The sequence below is a fragment of the Nicotiana tabacum genome, chromosome 8, assembly GCF_000715075.1.
Source record: "Nicotiana tabacum cultivar K326 chromosome 8, ASM71507v2, whole genome shotgun sequence".
Lineage (NCBI taxonomy): Eukaryota > Viridiplantae > Streptophyta > Magnoliopsida > Solanales > Solanaceae > Nicotiana > Nicotiana tabacum.
In genome coordinates this window covers 65,452,143-65,472,915 of record NC_134087.1, presented here as the reverse complement: position 1 = coordinate 65,472,915, position 20,773 = coordinate 65,452,143, and the positions used below count along the sequence as shown (strand labels likewise).

The 20,773-nt window shown below is 38.1% G+C and overlaps 2 protein-coding genes across 5 annotated transcripts; both read left to right on the top strand.

The window, feature by feature from the left end:
- Window positions 1-2,446: 2,446 nt before the first annotated feature.
- LOC107769148 (uncharacterized) lies at window positions 2,447-14,087 on the top strand. Of its 4 annotated transcripts, XR_012694014.1 has the most exons (10): window positions 2,447-3,068; window positions 8,348-8,593; window positions 8,736-9,142; window positions 9,526-9,711; window positions 10,827-11,019; window positions 11,858-11,934; window positions 12,440-12,590; window positions 12,928-13,317; window positions 13,498-13,584; window positions 13,693-14,087. XR_012694014.1 is itself a non-coding variant. In XM_075219319.1 (8 exons), exons 1-8 carry the CDS (start codon window positions 2,796-2,798, stop codon window positions 13,222-13,224), a joined length of 1,830 nt encoding a protein of 609 aa, XP_075075420.1. In that variant the 5' UTR covers window positions 2,447-2,795; the 3' UTR covers window positions 13,225-13,973. The 4 variants fall into 4 exon arrangements, 1 of the variants encoding a protein (XP_075075420.1); XR_012694015.1 differs by lacking the exon at window positions 13,498-13,584; XR_012694013.1 differs by having other exon boundaries at window positions 13,498-14,087.
- Window positions 14,088-16,125: 2,038 nt separating this feature from the next.
- On the top strand, window positions 16,126-17,417 carry LOC142163133 (uncharacterized). Its single transcript, XM_075220387.1, has 3 exons — window positions 16,126-16,584; window positions 16,667-16,728; window positions 16,805-17,417. Exons 1-3 carry the CDS (start codon window positions 16,126-16,128, stop codon window positions 17,415-17,417), a joined length of 1,134 nt encoding a protein of 377 aa, XP_075076488.1.
- Window positions 17,418-20,773: the final 3,356 nt, after the last annotated feature.

Here is a 20,773-nt window from a genome sequence, read left to right as displayed (position 1 = left end):
ACCTATTATTACAATGTAATGCCCTTCGGGTTAAAAAATGCAGGAGCTACATACCAATGCCTAGTTAACAAAATGTTTGAAGAACAAATAGGTAAAATAATGGAAGTTCACATTGATGATATGTTGGTTAAGTCCCTGCGCGGAGAGGACCATTTGACTCATTTGCAGGAAATATTAAAAATCTTGAGAAAATACAACATCAAGCTCAACCCGGAGAAATGCCTTCGGAGTCGGCTCGGGTAAGTTCCTCAGCTTCATGGTGTCGAATCGGGGCATTGACATTAACCCCAATAAGATTAAGGCCATCGAGGACATCACGATCGTGGATAGTGTGAAGGCCGTGCAAAGGTTAACAGGTCGAATAGCTGGATTGGGTCGATTCATTTCGAGGTCATCAGATCGGAGTTACCGATTCTTCTCCTTGCTAAAAAAGAAAAAAAGGACTTCGCATGGACCCCGGAATGTCAGCAAGCCTTAGAAGAATTAAAGCGATATCTATCGAGCCCGCCATTGCTTCACACCCCAAAGTTAGATGAAAAACTTTACCTATATTTGGCGGTATTCGAGATAGCGGTAAGTGGAGTACTAGTTTGAGAAGATCAAGGTACGCAATTCTCTGTTTATTATGTAAGTCGAACTCTGGGAGATGATGAAATTGGATACCCTCACTTAGAAAAATTAGCACTTGCATTAATCAATGCATCTAGAAAGTTAAAACCATATTTTGAATGTCATCCTATATGTGTATTTTCCATTTACCCCCTTCGAAATATTTTTCATAAGCCCGAGCTATCGGGCAGATTGGCCAAATGGTTCGTCGACTTAGCGGGTACGATATCGAATATCAACCCCGAACGACCATCAAGTCTTAAATCCTAGCTGACTTCGTGGCCGATTTTATGCCAACCCTTGTACCCGAAGTGGAGAAAGAACTCCTGTTGAGTTCGGGTACAACATCGGGGGTATGGACCCTTTTTACAGATGGTGCCTCGAATGTGAAGGGGTCCGGGATCGGCATTGTCTTGAAACCGTCCACGTGTGATACTATTAGACAATCTATCAAAACTCCTAGATTAACTAACAATGAGGTCGAGTATGAGTCCATGATTGCAGATCTCGAGCTAGCTAAAAGTTTGGGAGTAGAAGTCATCGAGGCCAAGTGCAATTCTCTATTGGTGGTAAACCAATTAAACAAAAGTTTTGAGGTTCGAGAGGATAGAATGCAACGGTACTTGGACAAGCTACATGTAACTTTGCACCGCTTCAAGGAGTGGACTCTGGATCATGTGCCTCGAGAACAAAATAGTGAGGCCGATGCACTTGCTAATCTGGGATCCTCGGTCGAAGAAGATGACATCGTCTTGGGGACTGTCGACCAATTATCGAGGTTTGTGGTTGAAGAGGGTCATGCCGAGATAAATTCAACGAATTTGATCTGGGCTGGAGGAATAAGTACATTGACTATTTGAAGAGTGGAAAACTCCCATCGGACCACAAAGAATCGAGGGCCCTACGAGCCAAGGCTGCTAGGTTCGCGTTAGACGAAGATGGAACATTGTACCGAAGAACATTCGATGGACTATTGGCGGTATGCTTGGGGCCAGGGGACACCGATTATATTCTACGAGAAATCCACAAAGCTACTTGTGGGAACCATTCCGGTGCCGAATCTTTGGTCCACAAAATTATGGGTTTTTCCTTTCTGTTTTTTTCCTTGTTGAAAGTAATTGATGGATTTGAATGCATTTGAAAAATGATAAAATTGCTTTTGAGAAAGAATGCTAGAGAAACAAAATAGTCTAAGGTGCTTGAAATAAGACGAGTTGGACAAAAAGTTTTCGGGTGAATGAAAAACAAAGTAACTCGTAAGGAAGTAGCATAATGATGTGTTTGGATTGGCTTATAAAAAGTAGCTTTTAAGCTAAAAGCCAAAAGCCATAAGTTGGTAATACCCAACTTTTGGCTTATTTTTGTACTTTTTATGCCTAAAAGTAAGTGCTTTTAAATACTTTTTATCATTGCCAAACACCACACAAACTAAAAAAGGGCTTAAAAGCCAATAAACACTTAAATAATCCAATCCAAACACCCTCTAAATCTGAGGAGGAGAAAGAATGTAATAAGGCAGGCCCCCAAAGAGCTAGGCCAATTTTTGCTGAAAGTGGGACCCAAATCTACTTGGCATAATATGAATGGAATCTCACACAAATTTTGTCCGCCACGTAATTATTGAGTCTCGTACAAAATAAAATTTCTTCTTAAATTGTTACAATTGCTTTTTACAAACATTTAAATAATACTCCGAAAGAAGTTATTTAAAACCTAAAATTTAACACATTTAGGAAAGTTGATTTGCTCTGGCCTACTATCAAATCAAAGTCAAATTTTTTGGTTAATTTTGTAAAAAATATTTAAAAACGCTTTTACATATACAGTTCGGTATTACTCGGTATGGGTATTTACGATTGATTTGCGATCTCATCTTAACACGGACTCCGTATCATTCTGCAATTACGGTAAGAACCCGTATTTGTGCAGTAATTATACAAGATAGAAATAAATTTCCCCAAGGCCAAAATGGGGAATCCGTCTTCGCCGATCGCTCCACGTCAACAACCGACGGAAAATCCACCGACTACCTGAAAACCAAAGGGATATCCTCTACCTTCACCCTCACCCTCACTCATCGAATCTCTCAATTCCTCTCTTTACGCATCTAAACAAAACCTCTATATTATTTATTCAGCTGCGAATTTCATTTCTAACGTCAGATAGATTCAGAGGAAGACAATTCAATGAGAGGGCGTGATCGGATCAATCAAATCCAAATCCTGCCGGATGAAATAATTATAGAGATTTTCCGGCAGCTGGAATCGAAATCAAGCCGCGACGCATGTGCACTCGTCTGCAAACGTTGGCTCCGTCTCGAGCGCCTCAGTCGTCTCACTTTACGAATTGGTGCTTCCGGCTGCCCCGACGCCCTTGTCAGGCTGCTCGCTCGCCGCTTCGTCAATGTCCGCAATGTATTTATTGATGAGAGACTGTCCATTTCTCTCCCGGTTCAACTTGTAAGCCTTTGATTTCACTTTTATCACTTTTTGATATATTCATCGATTAGCTTTAAATGCAACATGTAGAATTGGTACTTCGAGTGTAGCTCCGAAATTGACGGATGTTAGATGTGTATTGCATTCCAATGGGGAACATTAGAACATTAGCTTAAGATCACTGATTGTACCCTTAATATGATTGGAAAGTGTGTGCGTGTTTTTTTTTTTCGCGCCTGACAGCATTTTTCATTTCCGTTACTACTGTATGTTCCTTTCTAAATATAACTGGTGAAAAGACTAGGTTTTTGGTATTTGAGGATAGAATTTCAAGATTCTGGCTCAGGAATTTAAAGTTTAAATGCAAGTTGGGAAGTGGAGATCCCAATTTCTCATGTTAATCCTCATTTTCTCACATGAAATAAAGTTAGATTAGATTATTGTAGCTAAATTATGGTGCTCCATACCAAGCTTTTGATGCTTGGTTCTGTGCGATGCCAGTGTTGTGAAGAGGGTGAAGCGAGGAAAAGCGACAACCCCCATTTCATGAGAAGCGAGAAGCGAAGCGCTTGCTTTTTTTAAATGAAACAGAATGTAAAAAAAAATTAAATAAATACTGCATAGACAACACATGTAATTGTAAGCAAATGTTCAATACTTCAATTAAAAAACTAAAGAGTAGCATCAATTAAAGCACAAAATGAGCATCCTATTCTTCTATAAGATTATCAAATTCTTGTATTCCACTATCATTATTATATTGTTCGTCATCTTCTTCAACTTCTTCTTCTTCATCAACTAGGGACAAAGTAGCTGCCTCTTTTCCCTTCCTGTGTGAAATTGAAGTTGAGGTACTCCCCCTCAAACCATAAATCCTCTCCCCAATTCCACGCGCCTCCGCAACTTCACCCCAAGTGAAATCAAAAGTATCCTCAAATACTTCTTCATCTGCATGATCTTCCGGGACTCCAGTTAGCCATTCATTAGCATCATCGGTGTTGTCCAAACTAATTGGATCAATTACATTGCGAGCGTTGTAACGACGCCTCAATGTTCTATTGTACTTAATGAAGACTAGATCATTGAGACGCTTCAAGGTTAGTTTGTTCCTCTTTTTGGTATGAATCTGCAAATAATAAGTAATTAGTAAGATTAGGACAATTGAGATATAATTTAATTATCTCAATATACTAAATCTTTCTTCTTAGTTCTTACATGCTCAAACACGTTCCAATTCCTTTCACACCCGGATGAGCTACATGTTAGACTTAGAACCTTGATGGCAAACTTTTGTAAATCTGAAGTGGAATGACCATATTGCTCTATGTTGCTTGGACTTTCCAAAGATGTTGCCGGGTGCGTGTCGGATCCTTCAAAAGTAGTGTATTTTTGGAGGATCCGACACGGGTGCGGCAGCATTTTGAAGAGTCCGCGCAACATAGATATTGCTTCCACCATTCAACTGTAGAAGTAGAACAAATTTTCAAAACATAATATTGATAAAGAAATAACTTATTAACTATAAAATAATATATAAGCACTCGCTCACCTGGTGACTTTGTCTTTCTTTGTCTAATCGCCATGTTTTTTCCAAAAAGTTGCTCAGCATTCCTATAAATACTAAATTGCTCTGTTATTTTATCTTGCAAGGATTCTTCATGTATCAACTTCTCAATACATCCATAGTATCCATTCTACAAAGGTTCATCTCCTAGAATCCTCTCTTTATTGTCATAAAACAGTTCCGGGTTCAAAACAAGTCCAGGGCTATGAAGCTTACTATCCCACCTTTTATCTATAATCTCAAAGACTCTTTTGTATTTTCTTTGATCACTAAAAGAGGCTTGAATAGCCTCCTTTGCCCTATTAATTGCTTCGTATAGGTAGCCCATTTGTGGCCTTTGCTCCCCATCCACCAAACAAAGCACTTTAATTAAAGGACCACCAATCTTCAATGCATGAACCACATTGTTCCAGAATGAAGGAGAAAGTATAATATCTGCATATTCTCTCGCTCGAGCTTCCCTTCCATAGGCACTCTTAGTGTACTCATCTGAAACAAACAACTTCTTCAAATTGCTTTTTTGCTCATACATCCTATGCAAAGTCAAAAGGCAGTAGCAAATCTTGTCTTTGCAGGTTTCACCAAATTTCTTTGTTTAGTGAATCTCTTCGTCATGTTCAGTAACAAAGGCCTTTGAACAATATAGGAATGCACTCTAATTGCCTGATTAAAGACTGTACTGAAGGGTCTTTTTTTGAAAATGTCACCGAAGATCAAATTAATGGAATGTGCTGCACACGGAGTCCAATAGATATGCGGGTACCCAGTAGACATCAAATCACCAGCTTTAACATTTTCAAGGCGTTGTTCGTGACAACTTGAACAACATTTTCTTCTCCAATAGAGTCTATCGTACTCTTGAACAAGGAGTACATTTTGGTTGAATCAGTTGAAGAGTCGCTTGCATCAACGGACTCAAGAAACAGGCTTCCCTTAGGAGAATTCACCAAGATATTGATGATCATTTTTCCATTTCTCGCCGTCCACTTATCCATCATAATGGAACAACCAAACTTGTTCCATTCTACTTTGTGCTCCTTCACGATTTTGTTCACCTCTGGCACCTCTTTTTTTAGATATGGTGCTCTAACTTCATCATAAGTTGGAGGCTTCATTCCTGGACCATATTAGCCTACGGCCTCAATTAAAGCAAAAAAAGTATCGGTATAATTAACACAATTAAAAGGAAGACCTGTATCATACATCCACCGCTCAAACATTGTAACTGCATGATCCCTCAAAATCGCTTTGGCATCAATTTGAGGATTACCACTTTTTCCTCCCTTATCTCCAGATTTTTGCGGGAAGTAACAATCCATAGGACCTTTGGTCTTGCCATTAGATCCACAACTAGAAGACATTGGTGGAAGCATCCTTCCCCGCTTTTGTGATTTTGGTGGAAGCGACGAATCGTCATCATCAAGATTATACAGTTCTTGGTCATGAATCATTTGAGTCTTTTACTCTCTTTTTTTTTTTTGAAGGAATGCTTTCAATTCTTCCTTCACATGCCCCGGAACTTTAGGACAAGATGCGACATTTGGATCACCACCGATTAGATGCGCTTTTTGACGACAGATTCCCCCATTTGAAATCTTATCACAAAAAAGACATCTAATGGCCATCTTGTTGGTCTCGTTAACTCTTTCAGAGTAAGCCCAAGCCGGGTCTTTCCTATCTTCTTTTGGCGCCATTAAAAGAACAACTACATAACACATAAGAAAGACAATAAGAACTAACAATAAAGGATATAAAAATTGGGCAGAAATTTTGGGCAGAAACTGGAAATATTGGGCAGAAATTTTCTGAAAAAAATTCGCCAGCATTTTGCCGCTTTTTTAGACGTTTAGAAAGAAAAAGAAAAAGAAAAAAAAGAAGAATGCAAATCAAAAGTGCAGAACATACCTCTTGAAAATCAGAAGAAGTCGTTGCTGCCTGTACTGTTGAAGAAGAAGAACAACCCTAGTTGATGCTTTGAGATTGTTTCAGATATCAGAAGTAGATGAAGAAGAGAAGAAGAAATCGCTGTTGTTGTTGAAGAACAACCCTAGTCTCGCTGCTGTTGAAGAAGTTCAGACAGTGTTTAGAAACTCGTTTTTTAATAAAATAGGGCTTGGGTATTTTAAACAGAGAAGCGGACGCTTCTAACGCTTCTTCTCGCTTCACCGCTTCTCGCTTTTTACAAAGAAGCGGTCGCTTTTTGGTACCAGACTCGCTTCAAAGACCTGAAGCGCCCCCTCACGCTTCGCCTCGCTTGTCGCTTAAAGTGAGGAAGCGAGCGCGTTTTTAATCACTGCGATGCAAATATTCTTTTAATCAATGAGACAGGATATTATATGCTAGATGGGCACCATCAAGGTGCGGAGTCAACATATGGCTTGACGCTCAAAAGGATGAAGCATATAGGACAAAATCGGCTAGGATCAAAAGAACAATGAGCTGTACAATGAATTCCTTCTGCCCAGCTTCTTTATACCGAAAAAAGAGTTATCTGAGGCAAGGATATTTCAGGTCAGGAACTGGTTCTGGCAAGTTCTCAATGCATCTATAATTTCTCTCATTCATCGAGGTCCACATGAGGCAGGGAGAAGTGACTGGGCGTATTGTTTGTGCCAATTTTCATTTAGCTAATAAGCCTGTCAGGGGACCATAGTCTACTGCTTATATCTAATTTTCCTGCTGTTCGTCCTTACCCCTGGACTCATGCATACTTGAACTGAACAGAGTTACTGATCCAATGTCAAAAAGAGAGAAACATAGATGAGAAATCCCACTGCATGACAATGAATTAAGAGGTGATCAACAAAAACTACTTCAGTGATGCATGTAAATATTTGTTACCCAGCCTTCTATCTTATGCAGATTGTCTATATCAATTTCCCCCCAAATCCAGCAATTGGAATGAAGATATTGCCCCAAGCAATTGAATATTGCAATGAAATGTTTTAAAGTGGAGCGAAATGAAATGGCCAATGACGGTTCATATAATCAATCCTGACTAGCTTGAGATTTGAGGCATAGTTGTTGTTGATACAACTTTGTTCTTTCATACAGATCTCCAAAAGGATGTAGAGCTATCAGTCCTGTTAATGAAAAGTTGTAGAAGATCAAATTTCTGGTTCAGAGAATATAAACGGCAGAAATGAAAAATCCACTGTGTAAAATTTTTGGCTACCGCATATTCCATGAAATAAAAGACAATTAAAAATATTTAAATGAAACAAAAAAGAAAAAAGAAAAAAATGATTGCCCGACACAGAAAATTTGACCTTCGAATCATTTGTATTTTCTGTGTAACTCACCCGTATTTCAGTTATTTAATGGGACAAAAAGATAGTTCGTGACTTTACTGCTATAGTGGGTAAAGTTTAGTTATTTTCATGTGATAAAATAGTTTTGTGACTTTACTGGTAAGGTAAAGATCAGTGACCATACGTAAAATTAACTTCTAGGTGAAGATGTGTATTAACTTTTAATTGAATATGTGTATCTCATTGTCGTGTGTACTTGATATCATTGACTGGGAGTATTAAATTGCTAATGATTTTACTAGCAAGCAGAGTGCTGTGTATCTTTGAGACAAGCTCCTAGTATCTCCTGTTCCGCACTTGTTAGGATATTTTCCAGATGGTGCTAGACATTGTGTTACTGCAAATATTTTTTTGCGTTTCAGTTCCTGGAAGCTACATTCATCTTGAACGCCGAACTTACTGTTTGTTTTGTACAACCGTTGCAGGGAAGAAGACGTGGCACTGATCATTCTGTGATTTCATCTCTCAGCATCCACTCCCTGGCTGAAACAAATGGCTCGGAAAACAGTGAAACTGAATCTTACTGTTTGTCAGATGCTGGGTTGACTGCTGTTGCTGCTGGATTTACTAAGCTTGAAAACCTGAGCTTAGTATGGTGTTCTAATGTGACACATGTGGGGCTGAGGTCTATAGCTGAGAGGTGTATGTCCTTGAAGTCTTTGGATTTACAGGTAAATATCCGGTCTTTTAGAACTTTGGTTTCTTCACATGTTCAATCTGTTGATCTGTTTCAAGCTGTATTGGGATCGAATGATATGATGTGCGTGATGGGCCAAAGGTCTTAGAAGCTTTCGTTTCCTGTTCCTTATAAAGGGCTGTTATGTTGGAGATCAAGGTTTAGCAGCTGTTGGGGAGTTCTCCAGGCAACTTGAAGATTTGAATTTGCGATTCTGTGAAGGCCTAACTGATGCAGGCTTGATTAAATTGGTTGCTGGTTGTGGTAAAACATTGAAATCGATCAGTCTGGCTGCCTGTGCAAAAGTAACTGACACCTCCTTGGAAACTGTCGGATCTCATTGTAAATCTCTGGAGTCCTTGTCACTAGACTCAGAGTATATCCATGACAAAGGTGTACTTGCTGTTGCCCAAGGATGCCGTCAGTTGAAGTTTCTGAAGCTACAATGCATCAATGTTACAGATGATGCTCTGCAAGGCGTTGGCACTTGCTGCTTGTCGTTGGAGTTGTTGGCTCTTTACAGTTTCCAAATATTTACGGACAGGTTAGTTGTTTATTCTATATTATCTTTTCTATTTGGATTTATTTATTTTTACTTATCAGCAACTGAAATATCTAAAAGTTTACAAGCTAGGGTATTCTCCTGATCATAACTTCTATTTTCATGTAAGCTTTTGTACTGTATATCTGCATTCGAGGCCCTAAAAAATAATTTCTTTTTAACTGTTGGCTTTTCTGTTGGTCAGATTTATGCAATCTAAATATCTAATCTTTACATTTGAAACTCTGTAACTTGGATGAAATTGTGTGCGCGCATGTCTATCTTTTTTGTGGCATTACTTGCTAGGGGAGATTTAACAGAGTATGTGTTAAGAGGGATGAGAGGTTTTCACAATCTGACCTGTATCTTTCTGTGTATTCCTTCAGGAGTCTGTGTGCTATTGGTAAAGGCTGCAAACAGTTAAAGTCTCTTACCTTGAATGATTGTACTTTCTTAAGTGACAAAGGCTTGGAGGCGGTTGCAGTTGGTTGCTCCAGCCTCACGCATCTTGAAGTTAATGGCTGCCACAATATAGGAACATATGGACTGGAGTCTATTGCAAGATCTTGCACGTACACTTTTTGCCTAGTGCTTTATTTTGAATTTCTTTAAACCTTAGTGTTGAATGTTAGTTATTTAGAGGGGGGAAAAGACCTAATGTTGAGTGTTTGTTTGCCTTATCTTTGTTCACTGAAATCAAGATAGATTCTTGTAACCTTTGTGTTTCTCTAAGGTCATGTTTGCGGTGCATTGCTGAATAAGTGTGTTTATCATGAAAAACACTTCTTTGAGTATTTGGTAAATGTTGAGAAGTACACTTAGAAGTTTTGAAAAAATAAGCACTTTAGATGGAGCTAAAAATGGTGCTTATGGACCTACTTTTGCACCTAAAATGTAGGCGCTATTTTAATAGAAAATTTGCTATTCTATCAAATAGAAATGCAATATTCTTGCTTGAGTTTAATTCTGTAAATTAAATGAAAAAGTGCTTCATAGAACAGTTATAGCAGATCAATTATGGAGTGCTTAAATAAGATTTTGAGTGTCATTTTCTTTAACAGTATTTCGGAAATTATTTTCTACTTAAGTTGTTATCCCAGATTAGACCAAATTGATTTCAGTCATTCCAAAATGCTATAATCATATTATTCTATTTCCATCAGAATGTTACCTCATAGGGTGTATAATTTCTTCCGAACTTCAAGGGATGGTTTCATCCATGTTTTCAGCTAGGTTCTGAATCTCTTGACTTGGAGAATTGATGCTGAAAGAAAATACATTCCACCCACTTCATACTGGCTTACAGTATGTGGGCAGTAAAAAATTTTTGTGTTCATACACGGTTGGCAGATTTTCTTGTCTTAAATAAGCTTCTGTCTTTTTTTCATTGTAGAATGTCTTTCTTTTCCATCAATATTTTCTTTAATATGAAGATACAAAATTAATCTATTATGACTAGAATAGTGTTGAATTGTGGTTGATTGGTTCCGCAGATTGACCGATCACTGCCTTTTGCATTGTGCTTGACGCATCTTATTATTAAACCTTATGAAATTCATGAGTCTCATTCATTACTTGACCTATAGTTTCTACCTCTTAAAATTCTGTCATGGCCCTATTTTGAGTTCTTTTTTCTTATTTTTTATAAGTGAGAAGGTCCTAATTTGAGTTTTGGCTTTGCAACTAGGCATCTCTCTGAGTTGGCCTTGCTGTACTGTCAAAGAATTGGTAATTTCGCATTGTCCGAGATTGGAAGAGGGTGCAAGTTCTTGCAAGCTTTGCATTTGGTAGATTGTGCGAGTATTGGGGACGAAGCCATATGTTCTATAGCTAGAGGATGCTGTAACCTCAAAAGGCTCCACATCCGTCGATGCTATGAGGTACTTTAATCATCTCGCTCTCCTTCATTATTTCCTCTTAGATAGGGTTTCTCTTCTTGCTCTTTAGTGTGTAAATCACAAGATACCTTTACATATGCATTGTTGCATATTGCTGGAGGCATATATTCTTTTAATCAGTAAACATTAAAAGATTTCATTGATAATCAGCACCAAGATGGTGCTGCACATGTACACTGCGGACCCAGAAACAAGATCAGAATCTTCTTAATTAATTACATCAGCAGACGAAACAAGAGCATTGATCCAGGCCTAAAGGGTAATATGAACATATCAGATTCAGATTTTTGTTAGTTGACATGTTTCTGCTGCGCCTGTAGATTTGTTTACTGGTTTAAACTGGTTCTTAATGTTTTGTTCTCCCTTTCGTTTTAGTTGGAGAAGATAGACAACTGTTACCCACTAATATTCTTGCAAGTATCTCAATGCTTTTGAAACATTGGGCTTACTGCTTAATGAATTTAAAATAGTATCCGATTCTAAGTTTGGAGTTGAATCTGGCAGCTATCCTTTTCTTCTGTTCCCTTGGTAATGTTTTCAAATATTTTAATGCTTGTTATTGATCCATTAGCTGGTGAATCTTTTAGACAGGCTTTTTAATTATATTTTTTTTGAGAACCACTTTAGCTGTGGAATGAGGTTTCCTGTAGAGGCATGTGCACTATTAGTATCCGATGTGGAAAGCGGTTTTTCTTTTCAGCAGCTGTTAATTGTCCCTATAAAGATAGTGAAATCTGGCTTATGCAGTATCCTTTGCACTTGATGCCCAGAACTCGATTATTTTGTTTGATAATACTGGTCTTTTCATCTGGTTTGATAGGTCGGAAATAAGGGAATTATAGCTGTTGGTGAGAACTGTAAATTTCTTACAGACCTTAGCCTTCGGTTCTGTGATAGGTATGTCAGTTTTTCTTTCTCAACTAACATTGCCTTAGTTTTAGTTTGTTTCTCAATCAAGTGTTCTGCTGATAAAATTGGGGACAACCTCTCCATTGCGTGCATTACTTTCTTCTTCTATTGTCATATAAATCTGTGCTTGAATGCTCTTTGAAATTAGCACTTATCCTTTTGGACATGGTAATGTTTGTATTGATGACTCTGATGCTGCAAGAGGTTGCTTGTCCATTGAAGATGAAGTTTGTCTAGGCACAATTTTCATCTTCTTTTAATGCTTCCTGGCACTAGGTCCCTTGGAAATGTTCCACATTGCGAGGTTCAACAAATAATTATATTTATATTTAGTTGGTCCTTGCCTTCACAACTTCTCTTTCATTAATGTTCACCAGTTATATTCTTCTACAGCAGAGAGTTTAAACTGCTTTTTGATCAAAGGCTCGCTACTTAACTACCTGATTACCGATGTTTTGGCTCAAATAAGTCATTAACCTCTATTTGATTACAGAGTAGGGGATGAAGCACTTGTGGCTATTGCTGAAGGTTGCTCTCTGCATCATTTGAATGTAAGTGGCTGCCACCAAATTGGGGATGCTGGAATAATAGCCATAGCAAGAGGATGCCCTGAACTTAGTTACTTGGATGTGAGTGTTCTCCAGGTATGTCCACTTATACTTCTATAGAGTGGGATAAACAATGGATGTGATGCGAAGATCATATGTGTATGTTTAACATGTCTAGGTTCATTTATCAACAATATCAATTGATTTAAGGTGATTAGGTAACAAAAATTATATTAAAACTGCTTAATTGGTATAGCCTAAGTTGGTTGCTTACTTACGAGTACCACCAGTTGATAAGTGGATTAGGAATCTGTATTGATTAGCTCCCACACTGAACACACGCACATATTGCTTCCTTATACAAGATGTTTGAAGGAGCAAAAAATTGTTGTTAATGTTCATTCAGCACAGGACACTAACCAATTTTCGACAGGATTTGGGGGATACGGCCATGGTGGAGCTAGGTGAAGGATGCCCTTTGTTGAGGGATATTGTTCTGTCCCACTGTCGTCGAATAACAGATGTAGGTTTAAGTCATCTTGTGAACAAGTGTACCTTGCTGGAAACTTGTCACATGGTCTATTGCCCCGGTATTACTGCTGTTGGAGTAGCCACGGTGATCACAAGCTGCACAAATATGAAGAAAGTTCTTGTTGAGAAATGGAAAGTGAGCCCAAGGACCAAAAGGAGAGCAGGATCCATTATCTCCTATCTCTGTGTTGATCTGTAGATCTCTTTACACTTGTTACTACTCTACTTCTTGCAGCCCCAATCAACAGCAGCAGGGTTAAAGCAGACTATCCCTGTGAATAGCCAGTTTAAGGTACAAATTGCCCCGACACACAGAAGGCGCCTAATGTCGTGACAGTTTGTCTTTTACTTTCTCATTCTCATGTGTAATGTTTTCTCAGTGTTTTTTTTTCAAATCTCACAGGAATGTGTTTGTTGATTGACTTATTGTAGAATCTGTCTCTTGTTATTTTATTTGCTTATTCTATTCAAGGTATGGGGTGGGTGTGAGGCTTGTTCCCTTCAGATGTGTAGGATAAAATGGTCAAGGCAGCCATGCTTGTGCTATGCTTTTTCAAGGGTATGCTGCTGCCAAAGCCCATTTTTGTCTTATGGGTCTTTCTGGCATTCGCATAGATTAAGTGCAGAGGTGCAGTACTGAATGCATAATGTAAATGTTGCTTTGTAGTGGAAGAAGCTGATATGGGAGCACATTCTGAAACAACTCTTCCATGTTTCGATGGTAGATGTTCTGTTCTGTTCTGTTCGAAGCAGCTCTAGAATTGAATTTGGCAGAGATTGGACCACTACATGCAATTCTTTTATGATCGTGTGTATTCATGTAAGAGTCACAAGGTATGCAATTCTTTTAGAGGAAAAGGTTACAAAAAAATGCTGTTAGAACCGTAGATGTTACATGAATCTCTACCAAATGAACAACTTGAAAGGAGTATTGGTTTTCTGGAAAAAGTTCCTTTTTACATGCAATTTGTCAAAGGATTTTATATCATGTATTTGCTAGCGTAAAGAATTTTTACACTAACAATTTGTGCCAACACGTAGTACGTCTGTTTCCATCTTTCCAGATGACTTTTTTTTTCTTCCTTTTTTGGTGTAATTGACCCTGAAGTGATTGAGTTATGTATAAAGTGTCTTATAGTCAAGAGTACATAAATTAAATCATTGGGAATTTGAATAACTTTCTCTTATTTTCACTTACACACTTAAACATAGTTAATCACATTTCACACAGCATAGCATACCTTAGTGTTGGAAATAGTCTTGGGATGAAAATCCTCAATAGAGTCGTGCCGAAGCTTTGGAAGACAAATGAAGAACTTAAGAAGTGAGATAGAGTCCATTGAAATTTAAAAAACCAAAATTTCACCTGAACAAAAGCTTGACGTACTCCGTGAATAAATTTGGTGGGCATGTCAAGTTTCTTGGCCACAAATAAGCAAACACCAACTAGTATAAGTTTTTCTTGTTTCTGCTATTAAACTTTGTAGAATATAAACTTAAACAAGAGGCCCACTTGAACCAATTTATTTAACGATAATCACTTGTGCAACAAGTCGAATATAATAACAAATAACTGGCTATTTGTTGGAATTTTTTAATTGAAGCGTGACATTATATGACATCGCTACATGCGTTTACCTAACATTTTCGTATCTTTTCGGCCAAAAAGAAAAACAATAAAGACTCTCCGTATTGCGCCTAACCATAAATAGTCGATTAATTAGTCAATGTTAATCCTATTTTTAGTACATGGGGTTCAACAAATTGACAAGCAATTAGACTCTCCTTATTACTAACCATAACTCAGATTTGGTCAAAAAGTACTGAAAAGAGCAAAAAGGTGAAATTCTTTTAAGAAGCTCAGCAGAAAACACTGTAAGAAAAATGGAAATTTGTGGACATGCAAATCACCTTAAAACTTACTAATCTGGATTTGTTTAAGGAAAGGATGATCATGACTTTCTCTGTAATTAGAATCTAATTACCTCAAGCATGCATTAAGCACTAATTAGAATAAGCATGCTATTTAAGAGTTCCAAGATTTCGGCAATTATGCTATACAAGAGATCAGAATGATTCGAATGTAAGGTTGACCCAGACATCGAGAGATTTGCTTCAGCTTTGTGGGAGGGCTCGAGGAGATATACATTGATGAACAGTCATGTGCTATAGAGAAAAATAGCATTTTTAAGTACTACTTACACAGTAATAATACTGAATAATTAATTCATATATGAAAATATATTGTTCACGTAGAGTATGATGTGTTTTTCTGCGGGGACAGTAAACAGAGGCTGCCGGGGCAGCATAGAGTTCAACATTATATATAATTTCAAACAACAATAATAGATACTTACTTGAAAGGTCCTAACATGTCTTTGCTTGCTTTCGATTATTCTTCCACGTTTCTAGCAATCATAGCTATTGTTATAAGTAAAGAATATGGGCTCTAATTTTAATAATCTGTAAAGTGCATTGTTCAAACTTCAAAGTTCATACCCTATAGAGTATGTACAGTATATGAAAGCAACTTCCTAGCGGACTGAGGAGAAGCTAGGATTTGAATTTGATTGGCTTAAAATTTTAGTTCTTAAAAGTTGTTGTGAAGAATAGTTAGTTAGTAGTTAGTGATGGTCCAGTTGACCATGGTTAGGTAGTTAGAACTATAGTTACTTGTTGCAACTATAGTTAAGTTAGAAGTATATATTTGTAATTACCTATCTTTCAATATATAAAGAATCATTTTCTCATTCTCTTCTCTGTAACAGTCTCCTTCTTCATTTACACTCAGCCATGGCAGAGCTTTGTTCAAGCTTCCATTGATAAATCTGAAGTGTGTACTCAGATTTATCAAGCTCACATGGTATCAGAGCAGTGTAAAATCTAGACTTTCGCAAATTCTGTTAGATCTACAGTAATTTTCTCTTTTTCATATCGTCTTCCTCAGGAAGCTCGATCAACAACTGTTAATGGCGGCTGATAAGTTGATAAAATCGATCACACGCATCCTCTGTTTGTGCATCCTTCAGATACTCCTAGCTCGATTTTGATTCCTATAAAGCTCACAGGATCAGAAAACTATGGTTTATGGCATCGATCTATGCGAATTGCATTGCAAGCTAAGAGGAAACTAGGGTTTGTGCTAGGGACATGCAAAAAGAGCTCATTCGAGCCTGCATTACATGAAGATTGGGAGACATGCAATGCTAATGTGCTGTCCTGGATCATGAACACAGTGTCTCCGGAATTACTTAGCGGAATTGTGTATGCATCTAACACGCATTTGGTTTGGGAAGATTTGAAGGAAAGGTTTGACAAAGTGAATCGTGTGAGGATTTTTCAATTGCATAGGGAAATAGCCACTATTTCACAGGGGACAGATTCTGTATCTACATATTTCACAAAGCTCAAAGAGCTATGGGCTGAATATGATGCGATGGTGCTCATTCCTAATTCGAAGGAATATGTTGAGCAACTCCAGCAGCAAAGGCTAATGCAATTTTTGAGTGGACTCAATGAGACTTGTGATCAAGCAAGGAGACAGATCTTGATGAAGACTGTAGAGCCAACTCTAAATCAAGCCTATGCCTGAGAATTTTAACTCGATTGTAGGAAATAAAGGAGATCCCATTGCTATGCAGGCATGCAAAGGACAACCAACAATCCAAGCCAACAGATACAAAGGAAAGAAGCCATTTATGAAGTGTGACTACTGCGACAAGCCGGGCCACTCAAAGGAGAACTGCTATAAACTTGTTGGATATCCAGATGTAAAATAGGAAAACATATGCAACAAACATAATAGCTGGAGCCTTTGGAAATGACAAACCAACACATGATTATGAAGGGAGAGGCAGAGATGATGCACTGAAGGCAGGGCCATACTTCACTGAAGATCAGTACAGGCAAATCCTAAACATGCTGAACAAGGAGACTCCTGAATGTCAAGCCAATATGGCAGGTATGACTACATCCTTAATGTCAAACTTGCCTTATATAGAATGGATAATCGATTCTGGAGCTACACATCATATTGCTGGTGAATTAGAGGCCTTAGTAGTAAAAGACAAAGTGGACACACATAGAAATGAGCAGGTTCATCTACCCACAGGAGGAAAAGCTAATGTTTCACATATTGGTAAAGCAATCATTCTTGATAAGGAGGAATTGGATGCTGTATTGTTTGTCCCTGAGTTCAAATTCAACCTTTTGTCAGTCTCTAAACTAACTAGACAACTGTTATGTTCAGTGAATTTCTTTCCCGACTTCTGCCTATTCCAGGACCTCTACACTGGCAGAGTGAGGGGGATTGGTAGAGAAAAAGGTGGTTTGTACATATTGAAGAAAGATTTCAAGGGAGATTTGGAAAAATTCATCAAAGGAATAAAATAGTTTGCATCCACAAACACCAAGAAGGATGAGGAAGATGCAGTACTTTGGCACAGAAGATTAGGCCATGCTTCAGTTAGTACTATGAAGAATATAGATTTCTTTCATAATAAAATTGTAGACATAGCAGTAAACAATGACTGCCCTGTATGTCCTCTTGCTAAGCAAAGTAGACTAATGTTTCCTAGGAGTTTGACTACAAGTGAGAAGCCTCTTTCTCTCTTGCACTTGGATGTTTGGGGACCATATAAGTACCCAACTCATGATAGGAAACACTTATTTCTGACTATTGTTGATGATAATACAAGATATACTTGGATACATTTCCTTTAATTGAAGAGTGATGTTGTTGGGGTACTTAAGAAGTTTCTATCTATGTTGCAAACTCAGTTTCAGTCCAAGGTTAAAATAATTAGGACAGACAATGGAACAAAATTCTTTAATAAACACATGACAAAATTGATTGATTTTTATGGGATAGTTCATCAGAGCAATTGTGTATATACTCCATAACAAAATGGAGTGGTGGAGAGAAAACATAGGCATATCCTAGATATAGCAAGAGCAATGAAGCTCCAAGCTAATGTTCCAACAAGATTCTGGGGTGAGTGTGTTAATGCAGCAGTCTATGTGATAAATAGACTGCCCACTGCATTGTTGAATGAAAAGTCTCCATATGAAGCTCTATCTAACAAAACACCAAGTTTGAGTCATTTGAGTGTGTTTGGATGTCTCTGCTATGCTACTAACATGATCAAAGAGGATAAGTTTTCACCTAGAGCAAGGGCAACAATATTCCTGGGATATGCAGAAACACAGAAGGGATATAGGCTGATGGATTTATCCAATAACTGTTTCTTTGTTTGCAGAGATGTAGTATTCAAGGAACATATATTTCTTTTTGTAAAACCAACCTCTCAAGTTCCAATTGTAGGAGAGCACACAACAACAGAGATGTTTGCAATTGAACCTCTCAGCAATACAAACCTGCAATATGAGAGGACTAAAATTAATGGTTCAGGGGAGGCAATTGAGCCAAGATGTCATGATGCTCTCACAGCAGCTGATGTCAGAAGGAATGAGATTGAGCAACATTCATCAACAATTTGGGAAGATGACAACACAGAAGAATATGCACAAGATTAGCAGCACCCTTCAGCAATTGCAGAAGACAACAACATAGATATGTCTGAAGCAGAAGCTACTGCATCTAGTTCAGATGATGTAAGGATGTTGACACCAAGGCAACAACAATCAACAGTGCAAAATGATTTCATTGCCTCACCAGTTGTAGAACTGGGCAACAATGAGCTAAGGAGATCAAAAAGGACATCAATGGAACCCTTATGGTTGCAAGATTATGTAACCACAAAGGGTAGCCAGGGGTCCTCATATCCGTTATCCAACTACTTGTCTTATGCCAAGTTGAAGGACAAATCCAGGAGTTTTCTAGCCAACATCTCCATAATGACTGAACCAAAGAACTTTGCTGAAGCTTCAAAGGACAGAAGGTGGATTGAAGCAATAGATATGGAGATCAAGGCACTAGAAGACAACATGACCTGAGATGTTGTTGATCTTCCAAAAGGAAAAAGGGCAATTGGATCAAAGTGGGTATACAAAATCAAGTACAAAGCTAGTGGAGAAGTAGAAAGGTTTAAGGCTAGATTGGTTACCAAGGGGTATAGTTAGAGAGAAGGTTTGGATTACAATGAAACCTTTTCGCCAGTTGCTAAAATGGTAACTATGAGATCTGTTATTGCACTTGCTGCTTCCAGGGGTTGGAATATCTCACAAATGAATGTATACAATGCCTTTCTACAAGGTGATCTATATGAGGAAGTATACATGGAACTGCCTCAAGGTTTCAGAAAGCAGGGGGAGACAAAAGTCTGCAAGTTGCTGAAATCACTATATGGGATAAAGCAAGCTTCAAGGCAGTGGAATATCAAGCTTAGTGAAACCCTCATAGCTGCAGGATACATCCAAAGCCTTTATGATTCACCAAGAGGAAAGGTGAAGACTTTGTGACAGTACTGATTTATGTTGATGATCTGTTGATAACTGGAAATAGCCCACAATTCATCAATGAGACCAAGGAGGTGCTTCATGAACAATTTAAAGTCAAGGACCTTGGTGATCTGAAATATTTCCTAGGGATTGAGGTGCTAAAGTCATAGAGTGGAATTCTTCTAAACCAAAGGAAGTACTATCTCCAGTTGATTTCTGACTTAGACCTAGGAGGTGCCAAGCCTGTTCTCACTCCAATTGATCTCAATCAAAAGTTTACTTCTGCAGAATTTGACAGACATACTGGTGTTGGAAATTATGAGGTATTGTCTGATGCAAATGAATACCAACGACTGGTTGGTAGGCTGATTTATCTTACCATTACTAGGCCAGACATTGTTTTTGCAGTACAGGCTCTTAGCAAATTCATGCAGGAGCCCAAAAAGTCTCATTGCGATGCAGCTGCGAGAGTGGTGAGATATCTCAAACATGAGCCAGGGATGAGAATTTTCTTGGGCAACTCGAGTGAAGACAACTTGACTTGCTTCTGTGATGCTATTGGACTAGTTGTCCAAACACACGCAGGTCTGTTACAAGTTATTTGATCAAATTTGGTGATTCACTCATTTCTTGGAACTCCAAGAAACAACACACAATGTCAAAAAGCTCTGTAGAGGCAGAATATAGAAGTTTACCAGCAGTAACAACAGAGGTTGTATGGTTGTTGAGGCTGTTTGCTGAGCTAGGTGTGACTATCAAACAACCTGTGAATGTCTATTGTGATAGTAAGTCTGCTCTGCAAATAACAGCCAATCCTATCTTTCACGAACGTACCAAGTACATAGAGATTGACTGCCATTTTGTACGTGAACGAATCAAGCAAGGTCTGCTCATGCCTCTTTACATAGGCACTAAAGATCAACAAGCTGATTTGCTGACCAAGGGGCTTGGTCATTCTCAGCATAGTTTTCTTTTAGGCAAGCTTGGGGTGCTCAATATTTTACACCCTCCAGCTTGAGGGGGAGTGTGAAGAATAGTTAGTTAGTAGTTAGTGATGGGTCCCAGTTAACCATGGTTAGATAGTTAGAACTATAGTTATTTGTTGCAACTATAGTTAAGTTAAAAGTATATATTTGTAATTACCTATCTTTCAATATATAGAGAATCATTTTCTCATTCTTCTCTGTAACCGTCTCCTTCTTCATTTACACTCAGCCATGGCAGAGATTTGTTCAAGCTTCCATTGATAAATCTGAAGTGTGTACTCAGATTTATCAAGCTCACATGGTATCAGAGCAGTGTAAATTATGTACATATTCTATAATTTTCTTAACAATGAATATAGATTT

Excerpts from the sequence above, each read along its gene's own strand:
- LOC142163133 (XM_075220387.1), top strand. The coding sequence starts at position 16,126 with ATGCGAATTGCATTGCAAGCTAAGAGGAAACTAGGGTTTGTGCTAGGG. Across the intron at positions 16,585-16,666 it reads GACAGATCTTGATGAAGACT|GCATGCAAAGGACAACCAAC; the intron begins GTAGAGCCAACT and ends ATTGCTATGCAG. Across the intron at positions 16,729-16,804 it reads GGAAAGAAGCCATTTATGAA|GAAAACATATGCAACAAACA; the intron begins GTGTGACTACTG and ends GATGTAAAATAG.
- LOC107769148 (XM_075219319.1), top strand. The coding sequence starts at position 2,796 with ATGAGAGGGCGTGATCGGATCAATCAAATCCAAATCCTGCCGGATGAA. Across the intron at positions 8,594-8,735 it reads TGAAGTCTTTGGATTTACAG|GGCTGTTATGTTGGAGATCA; the intron begins GTAAATATCCGG and ends TTCCTTATAAAG. Across the intron at positions 11,020-11,857 it reads ACATCCGTCGATGCTATGAG|GTCGGAAATAAGGGAATTAT; the intron begins GTACTTTAATCA and ends CTGGTTTGATAG.